The sequence below is a fragment of the Podarcis raffonei genome, chromosome 9 (assembly GCF_027172205.1).
Source record: "Podarcis raffonei isolate rPodRaf1 chromosome 9, rPodRaf1.pri, whole genome shotgun sequence".
NCBI lineage: Eukaryota > Metazoa > Chordata > Lepidosauria > Squamata > Lacertidae > Podarcis > Podarcis raffonei.
In genome coordinates, this window is record NC_070610.1 from 45,663,660 (window position 1) to 45,685,086 (window position 21,427).

The 21,427-nt window shown below is 43.3% G+C and overlaps 1 protein-coding gene across 4 annotated transcripts in view; it reads left to right on the forward strand.

Annotated features, from left to right (window-relative positions):
- Positions 1-21,427, forward strand: part of MAML3 (mastermind like transcriptional coactivator 3) — a 267,717-nt gene that overhangs the window by 142,407 nt on the left and 103,883 nt on the right. For all 4 annotated transcript variants that reach the window (XM_053403327.1, XM_053403328.1, XM_053403329.1 and 1 more), the window contains exon 2: positions 8,045-9,574. In XM_053403327.1, coding sequence (XP_053259302.1) covers positions 8,045-9,574 — 1,530 coding nt within the window. The remainder of the gene's footprint in view (positions 1-8,044; positions 9,575-21,427) is intronic.

The window sequence follows — 21,427 nt, forward strand, 5'->3', positions numbered from 1 at the left end:
AATAATCACTATCTAAATATTCTAGATATAAACTTTGGGCATCCATAATAAAGACACCTCTATGAACAGAAGTATATTTTAATAGGATGAGCAGGGAAATTGCTTCTTTAAGTGACGTGACTATGGAAACTGAGTGTAAATAAAGAGCAAGGCAGCATTTCAGTCTGAAGTCAAAGACAGGAAGTGGGCAGAGCTCTCTGAGAACAATGACAAAATTTCTTCCCTGACATAATCATTACACTGGGGTCCAGTTGAGTTTGCAGATAATTTAGTATTGAAAAAATTAATTAGACCTGTGCCTGTAATTGCTGCAAACATTCCCAAGGGACTCTGTATTCTTGGTCTCTGCTTCAGTACCTATTATTTTGTGTGTTTACATTAATGTTTGCTGCTTTCCCGCATGTTAAGTAGACCAAAAATGAAGAAATGAAAATACTACCCTTTAATACTGATGGAAAACACCAGGACTGCTATGGGATGCTGACGCATATATAGTCAAATATTGTCCACAGAATTCACACCCATATCATAATAAGTCTCAGCTGCAACATTTCAACCATACAAAAGTGATAGCTTTCTGTACCCCAAGCACTACATGCCTTCATCCAGGCAAGCAAGAGGCATTATTTCAGTTCAAGGATGTTCCAGCCATACAAAAGCACTTGAGGAACAGAGGGGTAAAATGGAGAGGTAAAATGGAGCGTTCTGGAAGAGGGCAGGGAGCATCCACAGTGCAACATTATGTGGAGCTCCCACTTGTATGGATGCTAAGTATGTTTGGTACTTTTGACTTTATGCTACGATATACATGGGGCTACATTTTAAAGATCCTTTGAAAGCTACAGCTGGTAAAAACGCATCTACTAATAGGGCCAGAGGGTCATCAAATATAGCACAAATTTTATCAGCTTCTTTGGTTATCAGTTCATTTCCAGGCTCAGTTCAAAGTGCTGGTGTTTACTTTTAAAACCCTAAATGGTCTGGGACCAAATTATTTGAAGGACTGCGTTCACCAAAATGAACCCACCCAAGACCTGCTATTGATTTCAGGGGTCTTACTCTCTGTCCCACTACAAGCAGAAATAAGATGGGCACATACCATGGAGAAGGACTTTTCACGGGTGACCCCATATCTTTGGAACCCTCTTTTGTGAAAACTCTACCAATCTCCCTCTTGGGAAATCTTCATGCAAACCTTGAAGACTTTGTGAAGCCATTTCTGAATTATTTTATTCTGACTTTAAAGAGATATCATTGATGTGTTTGTCACACTTTGTTCATTGCGACTTATTGTGGTTGTAAATCTTATTTTGGTAAACTCTAGAGAGGGCTTTGTCCTAAAAGGTGGCACATAAATATCTGAAATAATTTACTACCCTTGTGGTCACTTGCTTTTGCTTCCAATAGTAGGCATGGAGTCTAAGGAACATTGTGGTTTTTTTAGAGGTAGGTTTATGCAGCCAATTTCTGCTTTGCTGAAGCATTTTTAAAATATGACATAAGAAATGTTTAGCATATGAATTGGGTAGTTCATCCCCTTCCCCTTTATCACACATTCATGTGATTATGACTGAGAAAAGTCAAAAGCTTGCCCAGTAATCTGACATTCGGCAGTGCATTTCTCATCCTTTGTTAAGGACAAATCGCGTTTCATTGAGTACGTGAAATGTGGAGTTAGTTAAGACAACCCAAAGTCCAGACACCTTCCTTGCTCCTTATTTCTGATTGTGGAGCAGTATAATCTGGACGCTGCCTGCTAATCTCTTTGGAGTGTGTTAGATGGAGGATATTTCCCCTGTGAAGAGGTTGAAGTATTTGACCTCAATACACATTCCAGACTCACAATTCTGTGATCCTAATACTCAATCATCGCTGCAGGAATGTAAGTTCATTTGAGCACAAATGACAGCGTAGCTCAACTGAAATGACACAGAGAATAAGAAACATCAATTTTAATAGAGATTTGAATCAAGGGATGATGAAGAATGTAGCACCCTTTGTTCTTTCTTCAAACCTGTGTCTTAGTGGAAGCATTTATGGATGTGTTTATTTATTCGCATATAAGATACAGGCACACCGGTGATCAATCCTATGCGCCTTTTTATACCACCACATACAATGCCATAATCTCGGTGCACTCGATTATTTCTGCCCTTGTCCAGGTTGTCAAACCAAAAATCCCATTATAGAAGATTCCTGGGAGCTCCAGTTCTGCAGATTCATGGGCTCCTTGGTACTGTGAAGTAATGGATGTTCTGTTGTGTTATTGGTCCCCTGTCAGCACTTGTTTGCGATTTTTTTTCGGCTGGAAGAACCTGAAGTGGTTTAAAGACAGCAAAGTTGGTGGAAGCATGCCCATTATATGCCCAGTAGATTAAAGTCTCTGTGATAACAATTGGAGCCTCCCTGTCTATGGTCTTGCTGACCACTGAGCTTAGAGTGGGCGGAAATGGCACAAAATGCTATGAAGTCTGTTTGACTTTTATGGTCAGATGTGAAGCCGAAAGAGAATTCAGCCTCTGAGCTTGTTTTGAAGGAGCAATAAAAGCGCTAAACAGCAGCAGCCCTGGTCACTCCCTATACATAATTGAAATAGCTGCCCACTGAAGTCAGAATGAGATCGGGGGGGGGGGGAGGGAGCTGTGTAAGTGGCTCTGACTGTTGCTATAACAACAGCACCTTGGTCTAATTTCTTCTGAAAAGTGACTTGCTGCTAGTGGGATGAAGTGGAGCAGCTTTTTGCAGCAGATGAAAGCTCTGTCGACAGCCTTAAGTGCTCCCTTGTTTATGTAGTGGATACTCTATGGTGTGGCCACTATAGTCCTGCTGAAAATTCCAAGATGAGCTAGTCCACGTGTGGGTGTGTATGTGTGTTGTAATATGTAGATATACTTTTTAGACTATTAATAAATAGCCCCATAAAGTTTGGTGGTCTCCTAGCCCAGGACCAGGTTCCTCCTCTTATAAACGGCTTATAAATAACCCAATACTCACTCATGTCCACCCAAGTCTACTGCTTTGGGAGTAAAAATACTTTGCCCCCCCTTTTTTGTAATGCTATTCCAGGGCACCCCACCTCATAGGGAACCATGGATGTCAGTTATTTCCACATGTGACATATCCATAGAAACTAATGGATGTTCATTAAATTAGGGCACCCCAATTCCCATGAGATTTTGCAATTCCTGCAACTCTATCTGTTGCCTGTGAACAAAGCCAAAGTCTTACCGCCATGCTCATCCTTTATACCAGTTTTAAGTAACTTGATTTGTGCAGCTTCAGATGACATGCACAAGCAAGAATTTGTCTATGTTTATGTCATGGTAAACCATGGTTTGAATAGTTTACTGTGAACGCGGAGATTGTACCTGTTTCACTCCTCCCCTAGCGTGAATGAGAGCAACAAGTCACAACATTGGCTTAGTGTTATGTCCAGACTGAGGGACGTGCTTTGTTTCACTCCAAAGAAATCACAGTGGGGATGCAAAGAAGAAACCTTGGCTTCAGATCCCTGGTTTAGATGTAGCACAAAGCTAGGGATTGTGTGTTGCTCCTGCTTGCACTAAGGAGCAAAGTGAAAGCCAAACTGTGTTTTTATGGTAAACCATTAGCTGTGGTTTACCATGACACACAAATGGAGCCACTGGTTCATTTCAGTGAGGGGGAAAATACACCCACCCACCCACCTCACTCACATTTATTTTCAACAGTTTTGTGGGAGTGCGGTAGGGCTTTCTCACCGAAACTGAGTTCCGGCACCTCTTTGGTGTGTTCTCGCACCTTTTTAGTGTTGTGGTGCCATTCCCTAGCATGCTGCTTGGGGCTGCATGACAGAGGCGGTCGGTGGCCCAGCAATTGGGCGGAGGTTGGTTGCATAAGACGGCAGCTGATATTTCCTTGCAGCAGTGGGGCAAGTGGGCGAAGAGGAGAAGGTCCTCCCCCTGAAAAAAACACAACAACTACAGATTCTGTAGTGTGAAGCTGCATTTGGAGTAGTAGCTGTTTTCAGTTGAGGAGTGTCCACAATGTAAAGAAAGGTTGGGGAACATTTTCCAGCCCATTGGCCAGATTCTGTGATGGATAGTCTTTAGGACAGGGGTTGGCAACCTAAGGTCCATGGGCCACAAGCGGCCCATGGGGGTCGTTTAACTGGCCCACGAGCCACGAACCGAGCTGCCCACTCGGCGGGTCCTTGTGTGCTGTGCTAAATTGGCGCAGCATGGCACAGGGACTCGTTTCTGCAGCGCCGGAAATCATGTCTGCGTGGATGCTGGAAATCGCGGGCGCGCGGGCACAATCCGGCCCATGGAGGGATCTCCGCTAGAGTGAACCAGCCCAGGCGAGGTAAACCTTGCTGACCCCTGCTTTAGGGGGCAGGGGCTGCAGGCTAGAGGCCAAAGGCACTTGTAAAGAAGAGATGGATTCTTACCTTTATACAGTAGGTTATAACCCAGCCATGCCAAAGCCACACACACACCCCTACCTCTGCTGAGGAAAGCAAGCAGCATTATCAGAGCGCAAGGGCACATTCCAGCCAGGCAAAAGCACCCAAGGAGGGCATGGAGCAGGACCAGGTTGAAGAAGGACCAGTTAGGAAGACCTGATGGGTCACATATGGCCTCTGGGCATGTGGTAAAGGGACATGCAGTGAAGCTGTAGTGGGAGTTTTGGGGAATTTATTGGAGACCTTTGAGATCAGCAGCCTGGTCATCTTATTTCCTTAAAGTGTGGTAATGTAATTGACCACAGTTTAATCCTTGACATCACACCCACTTGTTCAGATGAGAAGTGATCATATACCCCAATTCATTTTCAATGCTCAAGTGCTCAGGGGATATTTAGCTTTTAAGTGGCAGGCAGCCTGCTAGGTTACTGAGTCGAGGGTCTACAGAGGAGTGTGGGAAGCACACAAGAGCATCAGACTTCATTATGCACCATCCAGTTGACAGGGGAAGAAACAATAAATGTAACCCATGCCCGAAGGATGTGTCACTCCCTTGGGAAGAAAGCAGCAACTCAGTCAACCTCATTCCACCTGCATTTCATTTCACGCAACTGTCCCAGGCTAGATTTGAACTGGGGTTGTCAGCTGCACCTCTTTACCTGTAAGGAGACTGGCTATTCAGTGCAGCAAGCAACTGTCTCGATTGCTTGCTGAATTACCTTTGACGATGCTCCACTATTTGTACATATCCTAACTGATGTAAAGTATGTATGAAGTAAAAAGGGTTTCTGGTGTTAGGAATGCATACTTTGTCCACAGGAAGAAGTTGCTGATTTGAGAAAAACGCCAGGGAAGGAGGGAACGACAGTTATTTGCCTATGGAAGCAGTGTAGGCATACAGGGCCAAATACCTCAGGCTAAGGAATGTTTGCTTAATTTTGTTTATTGATTTTGCATAGCAACCTATTACATAAATTGCAAAACTAAATATAAAAGGCAATTGGACATTGCCAGATCCAAGAGTAGTTTGAGGTAGCAAAGTGGAGCAACAGAATTTGGGGCTGTGCCACTTCGGACTGCAAGTGGGAGAGTCATATTTTTGAATGTTCCCCCATGTAAAAGGAAAGAAAAAGAGCTATCAGATCAGTACAGCAGGGAGCTGGGTAGGTTAAACTTTTTTTTTTTACTAGAGGCAAGTGTTTGTTTAAGCACATTTTTTTAAAAAAGTGTTTTACCTGCAGTCTGAAGTGGTACTGTCCATCATACTGCCATGTCACTCTACCACCTCATTCTTGGTAATGTGTAGAAAAGCACCAAACTGACTATCACCTTTAACATATCTCATTGCTAAAGGATTATAATACTCCCTTGTAAGGAAAAGCAACAGGCACAAAAATATAGAAACAGGAAAGGGAAGGGCAGTAGCCAAGCTCAGCACATCAAAAGGGCAGGAGAAAAGGGAAGCAGATCAGATAGAATCCACTTTTCCTCAGAGAAACAGAAGAATTTTATTACTGGAGTGTATGAACATGCTTTGTAGAACAAGTAGCCAGCAGTATCTGAGGCATGAAACTTATTTGGAAGAGACTGCAGCTGCAAGTCATTTCTCCAGCTTTGTCTTAAAACGTTGTCCAATGTGTTTAAAGAGAGTTAAGAAGACAGACTGAAGTGACAGGCTTTTTGAAGCATCTTCCTTCCACATTAGAAGAGTTGTTTTTCATGCCAGTGCCATCACTTTAGTGGTAGTAAAAGGGCTTAAGTGGGATTGAAGTGGTGCCTGAGCCTTGTCTTGTGAACGTAACTCTCAGCAGAATGACACTAAACAGTGGAGGAAAACCAGTGAGTTGAGATAGTGGTATCTCACAATTAAGGCAACAGTGGCAATAAACTTCCTTATCTACCCCAGGCAAGGGAAGGAAGGCAAAATGTAGGTCCTTATTTCAAAATGGCTGCAAGCTGAGAAGTGGGATTTGCAGCACCGATTGGGTTCTGCAGATACAGGACATTTATTGGGTGCCACTTCCAAGAGGGTGATTGAGATGAGGCCTGCCTTTGCTTTGCCACCAAGTATATAAAGGCTGGTATGTGTTGCTGTAGAAAACGAGGTGGGTAAAGGAAAGCTGAGCCAAATTCATGGTATAGTATTAATTTTTATTATTTAAATATTATGTTAGCCACCTTCGGCAAAAATCCCCCTGACGCCATTTTTACACCCTAAAACCAGGATGTTTCAGCAATTTTCCTGACACATGGCAAGCCTAGCTCATGACAAATGCTTTACATAAAAAGAGGAAAGGATGGTGCATTTCAGAACATCTGGCAGAATTTCTTAGAACATTGTGCAGAAAGCAGATCCCTTTCCCTTGTGCCGCCCACCCATCTACACTGTGTTTGGTTTTTAAAATTATTTTTAAAATCCCCTTCCCCCCTTCCTTCTGTAATTCTGTAACTGGGAAATGGGGAGAGGAATTATTTTATAGTAGAAATATCAAAAACTTTGAATTAAAAAAAACCTTCTTTGTAGGCTGAAAGGGACAGGGGAGGTCCATTGCATGCATGGAAGTCTGTTGTACCAGCAGAGCTGCAATGTTCAATACAACCGCTAGATTATAAATATAAGAATCCACTGGAAGGCAGTAGCAGTCCATACACATATCAGTTATCAAAACTGAGAATTTATGTTAGCATCACTGATGATAGAGTCCAGGATGGGGAACCTTTGCAGCTGAAGGGGCCAATATTCGCTCATGGAAAAGGTTCCTGAGCCACCTACCAGTGATGGGCGTGGCCAAATGTAAAAATTGGGGGGGGGGAGAAACAAATGCGACTCTTACCTTTATGTAACAGGCTGCATTCAAGCCATGCACAATTCAGAGGTTTCTATACACACCTTTCTCCATCAATGAAAGTAGGAAAGGCTACTGCAGTTCAGGGACACACTTCCAGTCAAGCAAAATCACTCAAGGAGGGTGTAGAAACACACTTTGTGTGTTCCCTACCCCCAACTGCTATACCCTTTTTGCCCTGTTTGCTCCTTTCTTTCTCCCACATGGCTCTTTATCACCGACAAAACATCTATCCAGCATGCTACACAGGTGCAAATGCTGAGAATGTTATAATGCTGAAACCTTGCAGGCTCCACCTGTAGCTTAAGTATTGAAGTAGGTCTGTAGAACAGGGAGGACTCTGGGAGCACCATGAAACAAACATCTCCAGTACTGATGACTGAAGCAAGATGTATGAAAGAGCTGTTTGGTTTTCCATTGCATACGCTACATTTCTTTTGCCCCATTAACATCTCTAGTGATACAGATTTTTCCCTCCTTTTGGAACAGTATGAACATTGAAAATGGCTCTTTGGCCAGAAACAGGAAAAATATGAATTGTGTACCCCATGGTGAACAATGGCTATATCACTCAGCACTTGATGGGGGAGTGTTGTGTGCCAATGAGGCACAGAGAGAAAATATACAGGTTATGAATTATAATAAATTTTCTGTGAGTATAGTTTATTGCATAGAGTGTTTTTTTGTTTTTTGTTTATGAAGGACAGAAGTGCGTGCAAGAGTCTAATTAATGATTTTGTTCTGTTTCTTCAAGCTTCAAGAGACGGTGAAGAGAAAGTTGGAAGGAGCACGCTCACCCCTCAATGGCGAACAGCAGAATGGAGCCTGTGACAGTAGCTTCTCCCCAACCAGCAAGCGGATACGGAAGGATGTACCTGGGATTGAGGGAATCAACAGCTTGCCCAATAATTTGCCTTTGCCTTCTATTTCCCCTCTTCACCAGCTTGACATAAAACCATCACTGCCCCTGCAGAACAGTGGAACTCATGCTGGTGGTCTGGATGACCTGGGTAAAAATGGTGGACTTCCAGAGATAAAACTCCCAATCAATGGATGCACAGAGCTTGAGGATAGTTTTAACATCCTGCACAACAACAGCAACAACAGCAAGGAGCTAAAACAAGAGCCCTTGGATGATCCTAGTTGCATGGACAATTCTGACACATCACTTTCAAATCAGAATAAACTTTTTTCAGACATTAACCTGAATGATCAAGAGTGGCAGGAGTTAATAGATGAGCTGGCTAACACTGTTCCAGAGGATGACATACAAGATTTGTTCAATGAAGACTTCGAAGAGAAAAAGGAGCCTGAATTTCCCAGACCAGCCACTGAGATTCAAGAGAGTGCGAGTGTTAAAAGTGACCCATCGCACTCTCCATTTGCCCATGTTCCTCTTGGGTCTCCCCAGGTAAGGCCTTCTTCTTCAGGTCCTCCATTTTCAAATGTCCCTACAGCATCTAGCATACCTTCTGTCTCTAGTGCGCCCCCAGCTCCACTCTCTGACAGCTCACCAGCAAATTGTGTGGTTCAGTCACCCCAGACTCCTAACCAAGCACATACCCCAAGCCAAACTCAGTCAAGACCGGGTAATGGTTATCTCATTAATCCAACAACAGTGGCAACAGCTGCCCCGGGGCCTGGCCAAGTGGCTGTGCCCAGCACTGACTTATCTCCAGCTGAACAGCTTAAACAGATGGCAGCACAGCAGCAGCAACGAGCTAAGCTCATGCAGCAAAAGCAGCAGCAGCAGCAGCAGCAGCAGCAACATCCAAATCAAGCATCTAGCTGGTCCCCAGTGGGGCCTCCATCTAGTCCTTATGGAGGACCCTTCAGTACAGACAAACCAAATAGCCCAATGATATATCCCCAAGCCTTTAACAACCAAAATCCTGTAGTGCCTCCTCCGGCAAGCAACCCACAAAAGACTACGATGAATAACTACCTCCCTCAAAACCACATGAATATGATCAGTCAGCAGCCAAATAATCTGGGTACAAACTCCTTGAGCAAACAAACCAATATGCTTTCTTATGGCAACACTAAACCTCTGACTCATTTCAATGCTGACTTGAGTCAAAGAATGACTCCACCAATGGCCAATCCCAGCAAGAATCCCATGATGCCATACATGCAGCAGCAGCAGCAGCAACAGCCCCAACAACCGCAGATGCAGGCTCAAATGACGCACTTGAGTGAGGAGCAGAAACGCATGCTTATCATGAAGCAGAAAGGAATGATGAACCAGACGATGGCTTATGGAACACTTCCCTCCCTTGGTCAGGTAAGTGTGAGCAGATAACGCTCTTTTAATTACTTAATTCATTACTTTGTTGCAAAATCCAAGAGGGAGTGTGTGTGCTTAAGTCATGGGTCAGTAGGTACTTTTGGAATTTGAGAGTGTGCTGTGGGTGCCAGCCACAAACATGACTGCCGTAGATGTATAGCGTGACACAAAATGGCTGCTGAGGTGAAATGGTGTAAGACAAAATGGGCGTCATGGGCTGTGGTATAGAACAAAATGGCTGCTACATTTTAAAGAGCAGGAAAATGCCACACTGATCATTAGTTGGTCGATCAGTGTGGCATGTACTTGTAGTTGTGGGGTGAGTCATGTTTGACTAGTTTGCCTTTGCTTTGGAGGGAAAGAGGTTTCTAAGGATATGAGTGATCTCTCAGGAGTGAAAAGTTGCTATGGACTTGCTAATGGATGGCCTCTTGTTAATGCTAGCACAAACCACTTTTACAATATCAGAACAGTAAGTAATTTTCCTGAGCAAGCTGTGAGGCAAAGGCTGGCAATTCATGTGTCCATGTGGCAATGATGTGCAATGGCATGTGTTTACTAGGTGCCAGTAGTGTGGCCAAATGAAAAAGGGCGAAGGGCTCCTGCACCTTTAATATTTGGATTAATATTTAGCTTGAGCTACAAGCTACACCTGCTGAAATTTCCTCTCTCCACAACTATTAAAAGCAGGAGCTCTTGTCATCTCCTTTACCTGTCCACCTTATTTGCCAATAAAGGACAACCACCATCCTCAGCTCATGGCAGATTCCAAAAGAAAAGCCACTAGTTGCTGCCTGTACAAGGTGGATTGTGAGGCTATTGGTGCTCCTGTCCTCATCCATGTACAAGTCCTCTTCCATGTCATTGTTCATTGTGCAGTCTATCACCTTAGAGACCACAGCTGTGAAAGTGAAGAAGCACCTGCCCCAACATTGTAGTTATTTGCTTCATTGTAGAATACTGTAGTCTCATCTGCGAAATAAGAACATAAGAGGGGTGCAGTTTGATCAGACCAATGGCCCGCCAACATCAGCATCCAGTTCTCAAAGTGTCCAGCCCAATGACTATGGGAAGCCCACAAGCGGCACCCAAGGGCAACAGCACTCTTCTCGCTTGTGATTCTCAGCAGCTGGCATTCAGATGCACATTGGTGCTTCTGGCAGTGGACATAGAGCAGAGCCATAGCTGATAGCCTTATCCCCCATGGTTTTTTGCCAAATCCTCTTTTAAAGTCATCCAAATTGGTGGCCATTAATGCATATTGTGGAAGAAAATTCCATAGTTTAACACCGTGCTGAAGATTTGGAGCATTTTCTTTTGGCTGCCCCAAATCTTCCAACACATTTATTCAAACTGTGGGTAGAGAACCTTTTTTTCAGCCTGATAGCAATGTTACAGGGGCTGTATGCCGGCAGTTGGCATGGCTGGAGAAGAAAGTGGGCAGAGCAATGGATATGACTTCCACCTTCGTACACTAGGCCACATTCCAACCACACAGAAGTGTGTATACCCACTACACTCCTCTCTCCATTCTCCAGCCAAGCAAGCAAGGAGCACGAACTCAGATCAAAGACACATGCCAGTCAGGCAAAAGCACTTGGGGAGTGCTCAGAGCAGGCCTGGTGATGGGCATGGCCAAGGGAGGAAGGAGAGTCCTGAGGGGCAGATAAAGAGCTCGGAGGGGGGCACATTAGGTCCATGGGACTGATATTCCCCACCCTGGCTTAAAAACTTTTTTCTTTTTCTGAGTATGGCCAAGCAGGGCAAGCTTTGTGTTCCTGACAAGTTAACAGATGATATTTAAAAAACAACCCTTGATTTTAAGGTAAAATGTTGATACAAGCTCAAGAAAGAAACCATACTTGTACCTCATAACCCTCTGCTCCAATATCTCATTTAGCTCACCTTCAAATGACCTGAGCAGAAATAGAACCCTAATGTTTCCATATTGAAAGATCTTTCCAGTCCCAGTGGGCCAATTTAGAGGCACACAAGAGAAAAGATTGGCTTAGGTGGGAAAGGTAAAACAGTAGCCTTCCATCTGGAATGTATTTCCCCTTCTTTCTCTTACTGTTTTCCTGAAAAATGTTTGTTGATTGACCTCCCTATGCAGTCAGGAATAATTGTTCCTCACAATGATGGGAAAAGATCTGCTGATAACATAGAGCTAAAGTCACAAAGCACTTTCTGTCCTCTTCTCCCTACATCAGGAAACAAAGAGAATCAAGGATAGCTAGAATCTCTTACCTTACTTTTATTCTGTCCTTTATAGAAACAATAATAGGAAAAGAGGAAAAAATACCCTCCTTTCTTCTTTTTGAAACTGTCTCCAAAATGGGGGCATATCACTGCATGGTTAATATCTTTTATTGTGCTTTACTGTACATTTCTTCTAACCTGTACTCTCACAATAAACTTGTTGCTGTATGTATTTTAGAGCTGCCAGATTAAAAGCTACATAGAGGCCATTATTCCTATAGAGAAGCCTTCCCCAAACTGGTGCCCTCCAGATTTTTTTGGAGACAGCAGCTCCCATTAGTCCTAGCCAGCACAGCCAGGAGTTGTAGTCCAAGAAGGGCTGCTACAGAGCAATGCAAGAGAGTTCATTCTTTAGCACTACGCCTGATCTAGAATCAATAGTTGCTTAGCTGTGCAGTTGTTTGCGGGGAAGGAAGGGAAGCTCTCTTTATGTGTCAAAAACCTGTTGCTCTTCATTTGGCTGATTGAAAATTGCATAATTGTTACTACCAACAACACAGCCTGCGCTGCTTTCTGTGGTATTGTGCAGGGCACACAGTCCACAAAGAAATGTGCAAGACTCCACACTGTGTGCATTATTGAAACCTTCATTCTCTGATTCCTTCTTGTGCCCTACACATCTATGATACTAAAGTGGGAGGAGAGAGAGAGAGAGAGAGAGAGAGAGAGAGAGAGAGAGAGAGAATGAATCCTTAGTGGGCATGCCTAAAGGGACATTGCAATGCCACTATGACTATTGTCAGAGTAATGGGATTTTTAAAAAATGAATGCAGCCAGAATGTAGTAAAGCCCCATAAACAATTCTGTGATCATATACTGGGCAGATATTAGCAATCTTATATGGGACATGCTAGAGTTAGAGGCCCATCTATGTTGATAGCTTATAAGAACATCTTAATGTGTGCTTCTCCTGCCGCATATGGCACTTGGCACTGTTTTGTATGCCATGTTAGCGACATGAACACCCTGCAGAGAGATCAGTAGCACACAACCTTCATGTTAACATGTCAGTGAGTAGCTGGTGCTCTGGCTTGTTTTCTCGGCTTTGATGAGCTTCATTAATTATACTAAAAGAAAAGAAAGGTGTGTATGGCTGGAGAGAAACCCATTTAACTCACCGTGAATAGGAGTAATTGGACAGTTGGCAGGGTGTTAAATTGGTGGTCTAGTGAGAGAAACTAAAAAAAAAGAAAAAGGGTGCATTATTCCTGCATGCACAAAAGGTGGTAGAAGTTGTCTAATCTCCTACTGAATATTGTTTCTCTGGAGTGCAGTGGTCATGACTCATTTCTCAGCTGAAAGCCTGCAATAAGTATTATTTGCATTGCCAAACCTCTGCCACCAGTGCTGTAAAGAACATAATCCATAGAAAATACAGACTCTAATGCTTCAAGTGCAGTGTTTTATGATAATCCCAGTTGTGTTATAATGAACACTAGACAGTTCCTGTGCCTGTGTTTTTTTTCAGCAGAGGTGCTGGGTATCAGGGGGCACCGTTGAAAGCAAGTCCTGCTTGGTGTACACAAGACCGTCAATGCTCTTAAAGAGCTCTGTGTATATTGACTCATGCATGTGACCAAGCAATGCTGCTGTCTCTATGCACTCCTTGTGTTATGAATGGTCCCTTAACAAAGTCTTTACTATTAGCACTGCACTGCAACCACACCATAGGCATTAACTTCTGTGACTATATAAAGGTAAAGGTAAAGGGACCGCTGACCATTAGCTCCAGTCGTGGCCAACTCTGGGGTTGCGGCACTCACCTCGCTTTATTGGCCGAGGGAGCCGGCGTACAGCTTCTGGGTCATGTGGCCAGCATGACTAAGCTGCTTCTGGCGAACTAGAGCAGCACACGGAAACGCCGTTTACCTTCCCTCCGGAGTGGTACCTATTTATCTACTTGCACTTTGACGTGCTTTCAAACTGCTAGGTTGGCAGGAGCAAGGACCAAGCAACGGGAGCTCACCCCGTCACAGGGATTCAAACCACCGACCTTCTGATCGGCAAGTCCTAGGCTCTGTGGTTTAACCCACAGCGCCACCCATGTCCCCCTGTGACTATATACCTCTGTGTAATTAACAGTTTTGGATCATAGGTGTGCATCTTCTTCAGTAAAGGGGATGGAGATTTCCTGCTGTCTTACACCTGCACTGCAAAAGGGTGTGGAAGTGGAGTGTATATCCATTAAGATCTACCTTTTCCTGTCATGTGCTGGACATAGAGCTGTGCACAGTCTCTACCTCCATTTTCTCTGCTCCCTTTGGCTTAGGGCAGTGGTGTCCAAACTTTTTTCAAAGAGGGCCAGATTTGATGAAGTGAAGGGCCATGAGGGCCGCCCAAAGGGCCGCCCAAAGTTGGTCACCTTTTTTTAGGATTGAAGTTGTTGAGGGTTTTTTAGGATTTTGCTCCAGGAAATAAACTGCCACAGGGGCCGGATTAAACCGACCGGAAGGCCGCATTAGGCACCCAGAACGGACTTTAGACATACCTGGCTATGGGGGGTATGTCCCCAAAAAACAACCAAGTGCCATTTTGTTTCAATTGAGATTTGGCCCACAGTATTTTAGCAGCAAACATGTACAGACATCCCTCCTCTGGAACTGTAAGGTCAGAGTTTTTCGCTCCCCCCTTTCCCCTACAGTGGCATTACTGTAGTAATAGGTAACCCATTGGATTTGTTGTGATGTGTCAAAAAGAAGTTGGGAAGGGGAGAAGGAGAGCTTGCAGACACCACTGAGAAGTCACAGGGTTCCAGGATTGTGAGTTTTAGTTTCATCTGAAGAAGCAGAAGGGTAGCAATATGGTGGATGGGTGCAGTAAAGCTAATCTAGGGCCTAATGGTAAAATGAGGTTTAACAATAAAAGAGATGGAGCAGGTCAGCTAGTGGGAACAATGTGAGAATTCTGTCCAAACCAGTCCTAGTTGGTTTGTATCTTTTTGCATAGAAAATTCAGAGCTGGACTGCTAAGCAAGGGCATTAGGTCACAGGCCAGAGGATTCAGTGCAATTGTGCAAGCGGCTTCTGACACAGCAGGGGGAGAGAACTGCTGGTTTCTGAACACACTTATAAAATCAGGACCACTGGTGGATATGCATACTCTTGGGCAGGGGCGTAGAAGGCGCATGGTACAGTGGTACCTCTGGTTACCCACGTTCCAGAGGTCCGTTATTAACCTGAAACCATTCTTAACCTGAGATATCACTTTAGCGAATGGGGCCTCTCGCTGCCGCCGCACCGCGATTTCTGTTCTCATCCTGAAGCAAAGTTCTTAACCCAAGGTACTACTTCCAGGTTAGCGGAGTCTGTAACCCGAAGTGTTTGTAACTCAGGGTGTTTGTAACCCGAGGTACCACTGTACTCAGTTTCTTCCGGTGCCCAAGCCCACAAATCCAAAGTAGTGTCACACGTTATGACTGCTGTGTTAGTGGGGCTCTAGATGACCTTGAGACATAGGACACTGCTGAAAAAGTGAAGCTGTTGTAAGAGATTTGTATAAGAGAAACCTTGTTCACACAGGCAGAGTGTTTACATTTCTGGGCAGCCTGATTTGTGAGTGGCAAAGTTGCTGGCGATAAATACCGATGGGTTTTCTGTGACACCATATGTTAGGTTCTTTTTTAATCCTAAAATAACTACAAGAAAGATGTCTGCTTAGAAGTCATTAAGCGTGTCTCTTTTTGAGAGAGAGAGAAAATGGTAAAATGTTTGATTTCTTCAATATAAAAGTGTAACTGTGGAAGAAAAATGGGTGCAGTGGAAGAGATCTTGTGTGCCTAAGAGAAAATCAAACATTTGGAATAGAGAATGCTGTCAGGAGTCGGTGAGTATGAGAAGAAGAGAGGCAGGAGCAAAATAGAATTCTCTATGGGTGAAGAGAAATATAATAAAACCATGAATCTACCCCCATGTGGCTATGAGGATGCTGCCACTATAAAGACTACAGAAAATGCAGCTGCCTTGTTTGAAATTAGAGGTATGTGAGAGAGTAGGAGAAATAACAAGAATCCCCTTGAGATTCTGTTTTTATAGTGTTTTTGTTCTACATCTCAAATATTTGTAGCTGATTTAGTGTCTTTGTTCTGCATATTTGGACACAAAATGGGGACTTACACACAGATATTTTCTCTTATTTCCAACTGACAAGTGCATTAATTTTATTCCCAGGACTGGGAGAGAAATTCTTTTCTTTACCGTTCTGAAAACACGACCTCAAATATATAGTTATTAAAATATCAGTTGGTTTACTATGATTCCAGACTTTTTAAAAGTCGTCCAACTTAATCATATCCTGTTGCAGTGAATTCCATCAATTAATTAGGCATTGTGTGAATACGTAATTCCTTTTCTCTATCCTTAACATGTTGCTAAACAATTCCTTTGGATGACCTTGAGATCTGGTATCACGAGCAATTGTTTCGTTGTGTTACAATTTTTTTAAAAAGGGGGGCAGCAACGGGTCATGTACCCTCCCTGCCCACGCAGCATGCCAGTCCTATCTCTGACATTCTTGGATGTCATTTTGAAGCTATAATGTTTGAATGTTAGCTGCATGCAGAGTCAATAACCTAGAGAAAATTTGATCATTGACAATGCAATCTGAGTTCATGTATACTAGACGTTATGTGCGTAGGCTATATTAGTTATCACCCACTGTGACTCCTATGTTTGATCTACAACCAGATTCTTTCCCAGTCATCAAGATTTTCTAGTATAATTCACAGAAGGTTCAGACCTATACAGAAGAACACCCAACTTCCCATAACTTTTTGGCAGGCAGAGAAATAAGTGTATATATATATGCCTCTAGATGAACTTGATCTGCAAGGTGACCATGCTGCTTTTATGCCTAGTGATGTTTTCACATGCATGAAATGCCTCACGTTACTCACATCAGTCGACTTGTTACATACACTGCCTTTTGAGATGTCTTATTGTTAGCTTCAGTTTTCTGCATGGTGGTTGTCAGTGCATCCTTCTTTCTGTTGGTCCTCAAACTGCTCTTGTAATGAATCTGACATTCATGTTGGCATGGCCTATTTCAGTGAGCTTATGGAACTAGGTTGTTATTTGTTGCTCTTTTTGGTGATGACTTTGGAACTGATCCGTCAGGTGCCAATGATTTTGCACCTCTGTGCTCCTTACGTATTGGTCGTATTCTCATGTAACAAATGTGCTAATGCCTAGGGAGGACACTGTAGCCTCCCTGGTCCTTTTAGCTCAGTGCAGCGCAGCAGCTTAGCATGTCTTTGAACCCAGGATTGTGGTTAAGCTCTTTCATCCTTAATCACTGTCTGTAACCAAGGTTTGTTCTTGGCTGCAGATGATGGTTAAGGAGGAGACCACAGTCCTGGGTTTGGACAGCATGAACGAATGGCTGGCTATAAATGCATATAAGCAAATAAATAAACAGAAGTGCATAACAAGACATCCTTGTGTATAGTTCCAAGTTCCTCTCTACTGCCAGCCTGCCAAATTGGAAGGGTTTCTTGTTGATTGCAAGATTCTGTGGATTCCTTTCCCATTTGCAAGCTTCTTAGGCTTGTCTGACTGTGACTGGGGACCAGAGCTTCCATGGTAAACGCGGATAGCCAACTTTGGAGAAACACGGAGGAAGCCTCCAAACTGGTGAACAGACTGAAGAACAGTCCTTGCAGCAGGGCTGGGAGATTTGTGGCCCTCCAGATGTTGTTGGACCTAGAGAGGAAAGCCAATTTAATTTGGTCCATATTTTTAAGCAAATTGACCCAATTTGTACCTGAGCTAATGAAAAGATCAGAAAGAAAATTATCCTTCCAAGTTCACACTTCTCCAAACTTTGCAATAGAATCTCAGCTGAAAACATATACCAAAATGCGCACAAAAAAAGAGAGAAAACACGTTTTAGGACAAAATGCACTTAGAAATGCATGCGCTAAGATAAAATACCCTTAAATGCTAGCTGGTTTTGAATTGCCTACCTTTTTTTTTACTAGTTGGGAAGTAAAGAGGAAAGGGTTGGTTCACTACGCAGCTGGGAATTATTCCTATGGAGTGGAAGAAAGAATCCTTTCTGTCACTGGGCATTTAAAGTAGTTGTGATGTAGGCATTAGGCACTTAGTCTCAATATGTATGAATTCCCATTCTTGTCTAAATTTTATTATGTGAATCAGGACTAGATATGTATGCATGTGTGCATGCAATCTCTGCATCACATGTTATTTTAACTTGCTTTTAACTTGCGTTCCACCTGAAAATCCACAAAGCAGCAAGCACAGGTCCATTAAACCCCAATATAAATTTTAAACAAAAATAAAGTAACAGCAAGATAAAATCCACAGCAAACTAGCAGCAATCAAGTTTCAACGGCCATAAAACAGTCACCGAGAATGGTCATAAGGCCCCCCAAAGGCCTGCTGTAAAAGTACCACCTTTGCTAAATGCCGGAAGGATTAAGGAAATAGTACCTTCTGTATGCAGTGCTAGGGCTGTTAGCACACTTCTCCACCTCATTGACAGGAACTCCAGTTGGGTGAGTTCGTGAACTGGTCCTGAAAGACAAAGGCAAATAAATCACTGAGTTGCTCACTGCTGCCTTCTGCTGAAGACACTAAGGAAATCATTTGCCATATTTCCTCTGGGAAAGCTGCAAAAATAGTTTGCTGGTGTTTTCTGATGAGAACATGCTTAGCCTTCTCTTGCCAGGTGCATTTCCAATAAAATCTTCTCCTTCCTGTGTTGCTCCAGATGTGTTTGAGAGGTCAGATCTAGATCTAGAATACTGGTGGAGGTAAAAGCAGGGCTTCTTTTCAGCAGGAACTCACAGGAACTAAGTTCTGACACCTCTTGGGTGGTCCCCATTGCCATTATAAGAGAACAAGGGAGAAGTTCATGGTGAGTTCTAGCACCTCTTTTTCCAGAAAAATGGCACTGGGTAAAAGCAATTGTGGAGAGGTGTTCAGGGGGAGAGCAATTGGAGAGGAAATGTAACGCACCCACTTCACCCTGCCCCTTTTCAACTGCAAGGTGCTCTCTCCTTCCTAATTTCCTAATGGTGGGTTGCAGTGGTACAAGGACCTTTGAACAAACATTACACATGGTTGCAGTGTAACATGTAGTTTGACCATCAGTCTTGCCCAGTTTTAGATCCATTTCCTGCAACCCTGGTGAGCAAAAAAGAAAACAATGAAATATATATGACAACACTGGACACAAGTATAAGTTGATACTATTGTTGGCATCTATCTGTCTTGAGAGACAATGGAGTTGGCCTCTGGGGGTGAAGTCCAACCATGCATTAGCAGCACCAAAGTGACCTCCCTAGGGTACAAGCCTGGGCAGTCTGTATGCAGGTCCTGGGCTGCCCAGATGAGACCCCCGTCTCAGCCTCACATATGTGGAAAGCAGAGCAATTTGTTTGGCATCAGCTTGGCTGCAGGACTTGCCAGAAGTGGGCAGACAAGGTACCACCCAGCTGTCTTAGGGACATCACTGTTGTTGTTGTTGTTGTTGTTAGAATTTGTTAGCCACTTTATCCTGCACAGGGCAACCTAAAGCAACTTACAAACAAACAGATGGACAGACAGACAATAATGTGGATGCATTAAAACGAAAGAGCAGTGGCGTAGCGTGGGGGTGCAGGGGGTGCCGGCCACACCGGGCGCAACATCTGGGGGTTAGGGTTAGGGGGCGCAAATCCACGGGTTAGGGGGCGCAAATTACTTGCCTTGCCCCGGGTGCTGACAACCCACGCTACGCCACTGCGAAAGAGAAACATTAAAAACAACCCAACCACTTTTAAAAGACAACAGATAGTTAAAAGGCTGAAGGCCTGGTTATAGAGAAAAGTTTTTACCTTGCGCCTAAAGATATATAATGAAGGTGCTAGGTGAGCCTCCCTGAGGAGAGCATTCCACAAATGGAGAGCCACTTCAGGAAAGGTCCGCTCTTGTGTTGCCATGAAGAAGGGCCCGAGTTCAGGGTACGGGTTGGTTCATATGGGGAGAGTTACCACATAATTCCACAGATAAAGCCATCAAGTGGTATTAGATTCTGATGCATGAAACTTGGAAACTCTTTGCCATTTGTGTTTATGTTACATGCAAGATGCATTGAATACAAGCATACTTTATTTCCAAATGTATCTGTGCTGCCACCCTAAGTCTCACCTTCCACGTTCCATTTGAACGTGTGGACCAAGAACAGCAGTACCAGCACAAACACGAACACAAGTTTAACCCTGTCAACTCTCATTTCAGGCACTGGCATCTGTATCTATTTTCTATAATTACGGAGGGGTTTTCTTAGATGAGTTGCCCAAGTTTCAGAGCTGGATATGCAATCCCTGACAAAATCCAATGTGTCTTGCGGTTTTGCCATATTCCTGTTACAGCTTTGTGCTTTGTTGTGCTAAGTGCAGCATCCCCATTCATAATCAGTTCTTCAAAAAGACAGTGATTTCATTTAATTGAAATTAACACTTGGACTTGTTTCCATCTGCAGCTGACAGCAGTCCTAGCCCCACAGTAATGTCTAGTAATGTTTGTGAGATGTGCTGGCCCTGAATATTAAGCCATCAGCATGCATGATCACTGTGTAAGGGAGGAATCCTGTTTAGCATGAGGCATAGTCTGTGATGGAATGCATCCAGCCCCACAATTCTTGAGGAACTGTGTTTCCCAGACTTTCAAGTTTCCTGTATTTTTGGAAATCCAGCTAAAACCTGGAAAACTCCTTCAGTGTGCTGAAGAATTTACACTCTTTGTTGTCAGCTAGCAAGTCATTCAGTGTTAGCAACTGGAAACCTTGCTCCATGTCATGATTCCCTGGCTGTGTGATCTCTTCTGTGGTCAGTCTATGTAGCTGCTTGATGAGCTTTGTTCAGTCCAGATTGAAATTAGAGATGAGGTGCAGGTTTACTCAGAGCTAAGTCTCAAGGTATTCACTTATGTTTACTTGCTTGCTAAGTAAGGGCTCATCCACACTTTCATTTTTTTTAGTTTTAAGGAATGTGAATTGATTTTATTTTTTCTTGTTCCATTTTGGAAAGATTGGAAGGAATTTGGTTTTATTTTAAAAGACAAGAAACCAAAAAGTCAAACTTCCTTTTTTGGGTGACATTATATTGCCTACGGGCATAAAGAAAAACTTCCTTGAAGGAATTTGCCTTTATAATTAATTTTTTATATTTAGCTTTGCCTGGAGTTGGGGTTTTTTAGTTCCTGAGACTGTTAGATATTCTTCTGAGAATTATAGCTATATGTTCTGTCAAATTAACTATTTTTCCTCAAGGGGCAACTTTTTACTGCTGTAACAACCGTAAGTCAATATTTAATTTATTGTACCCTTGCTTCTCCCTTTCTTTTTCCCTGTTTTCCCCCAGTCTTTTCCTGCTCCATTATTTCTTTATATTATTCTTTGGTTTTCTACATGCATGTCTTCCCTCACAAATGTGATGTCTCTGTCTTTGAAGGTAACTTCCAGAGTTAATGCTAAATACATTACTTCTGGTTAATGAGCCACCATAGTCACTAGAGGGCCATGATAATTTGTGTCCCAGGCTTTTTGGACTCTTCTACCCATGTACTGTCTGAAACCAAAGGGGCACATTGG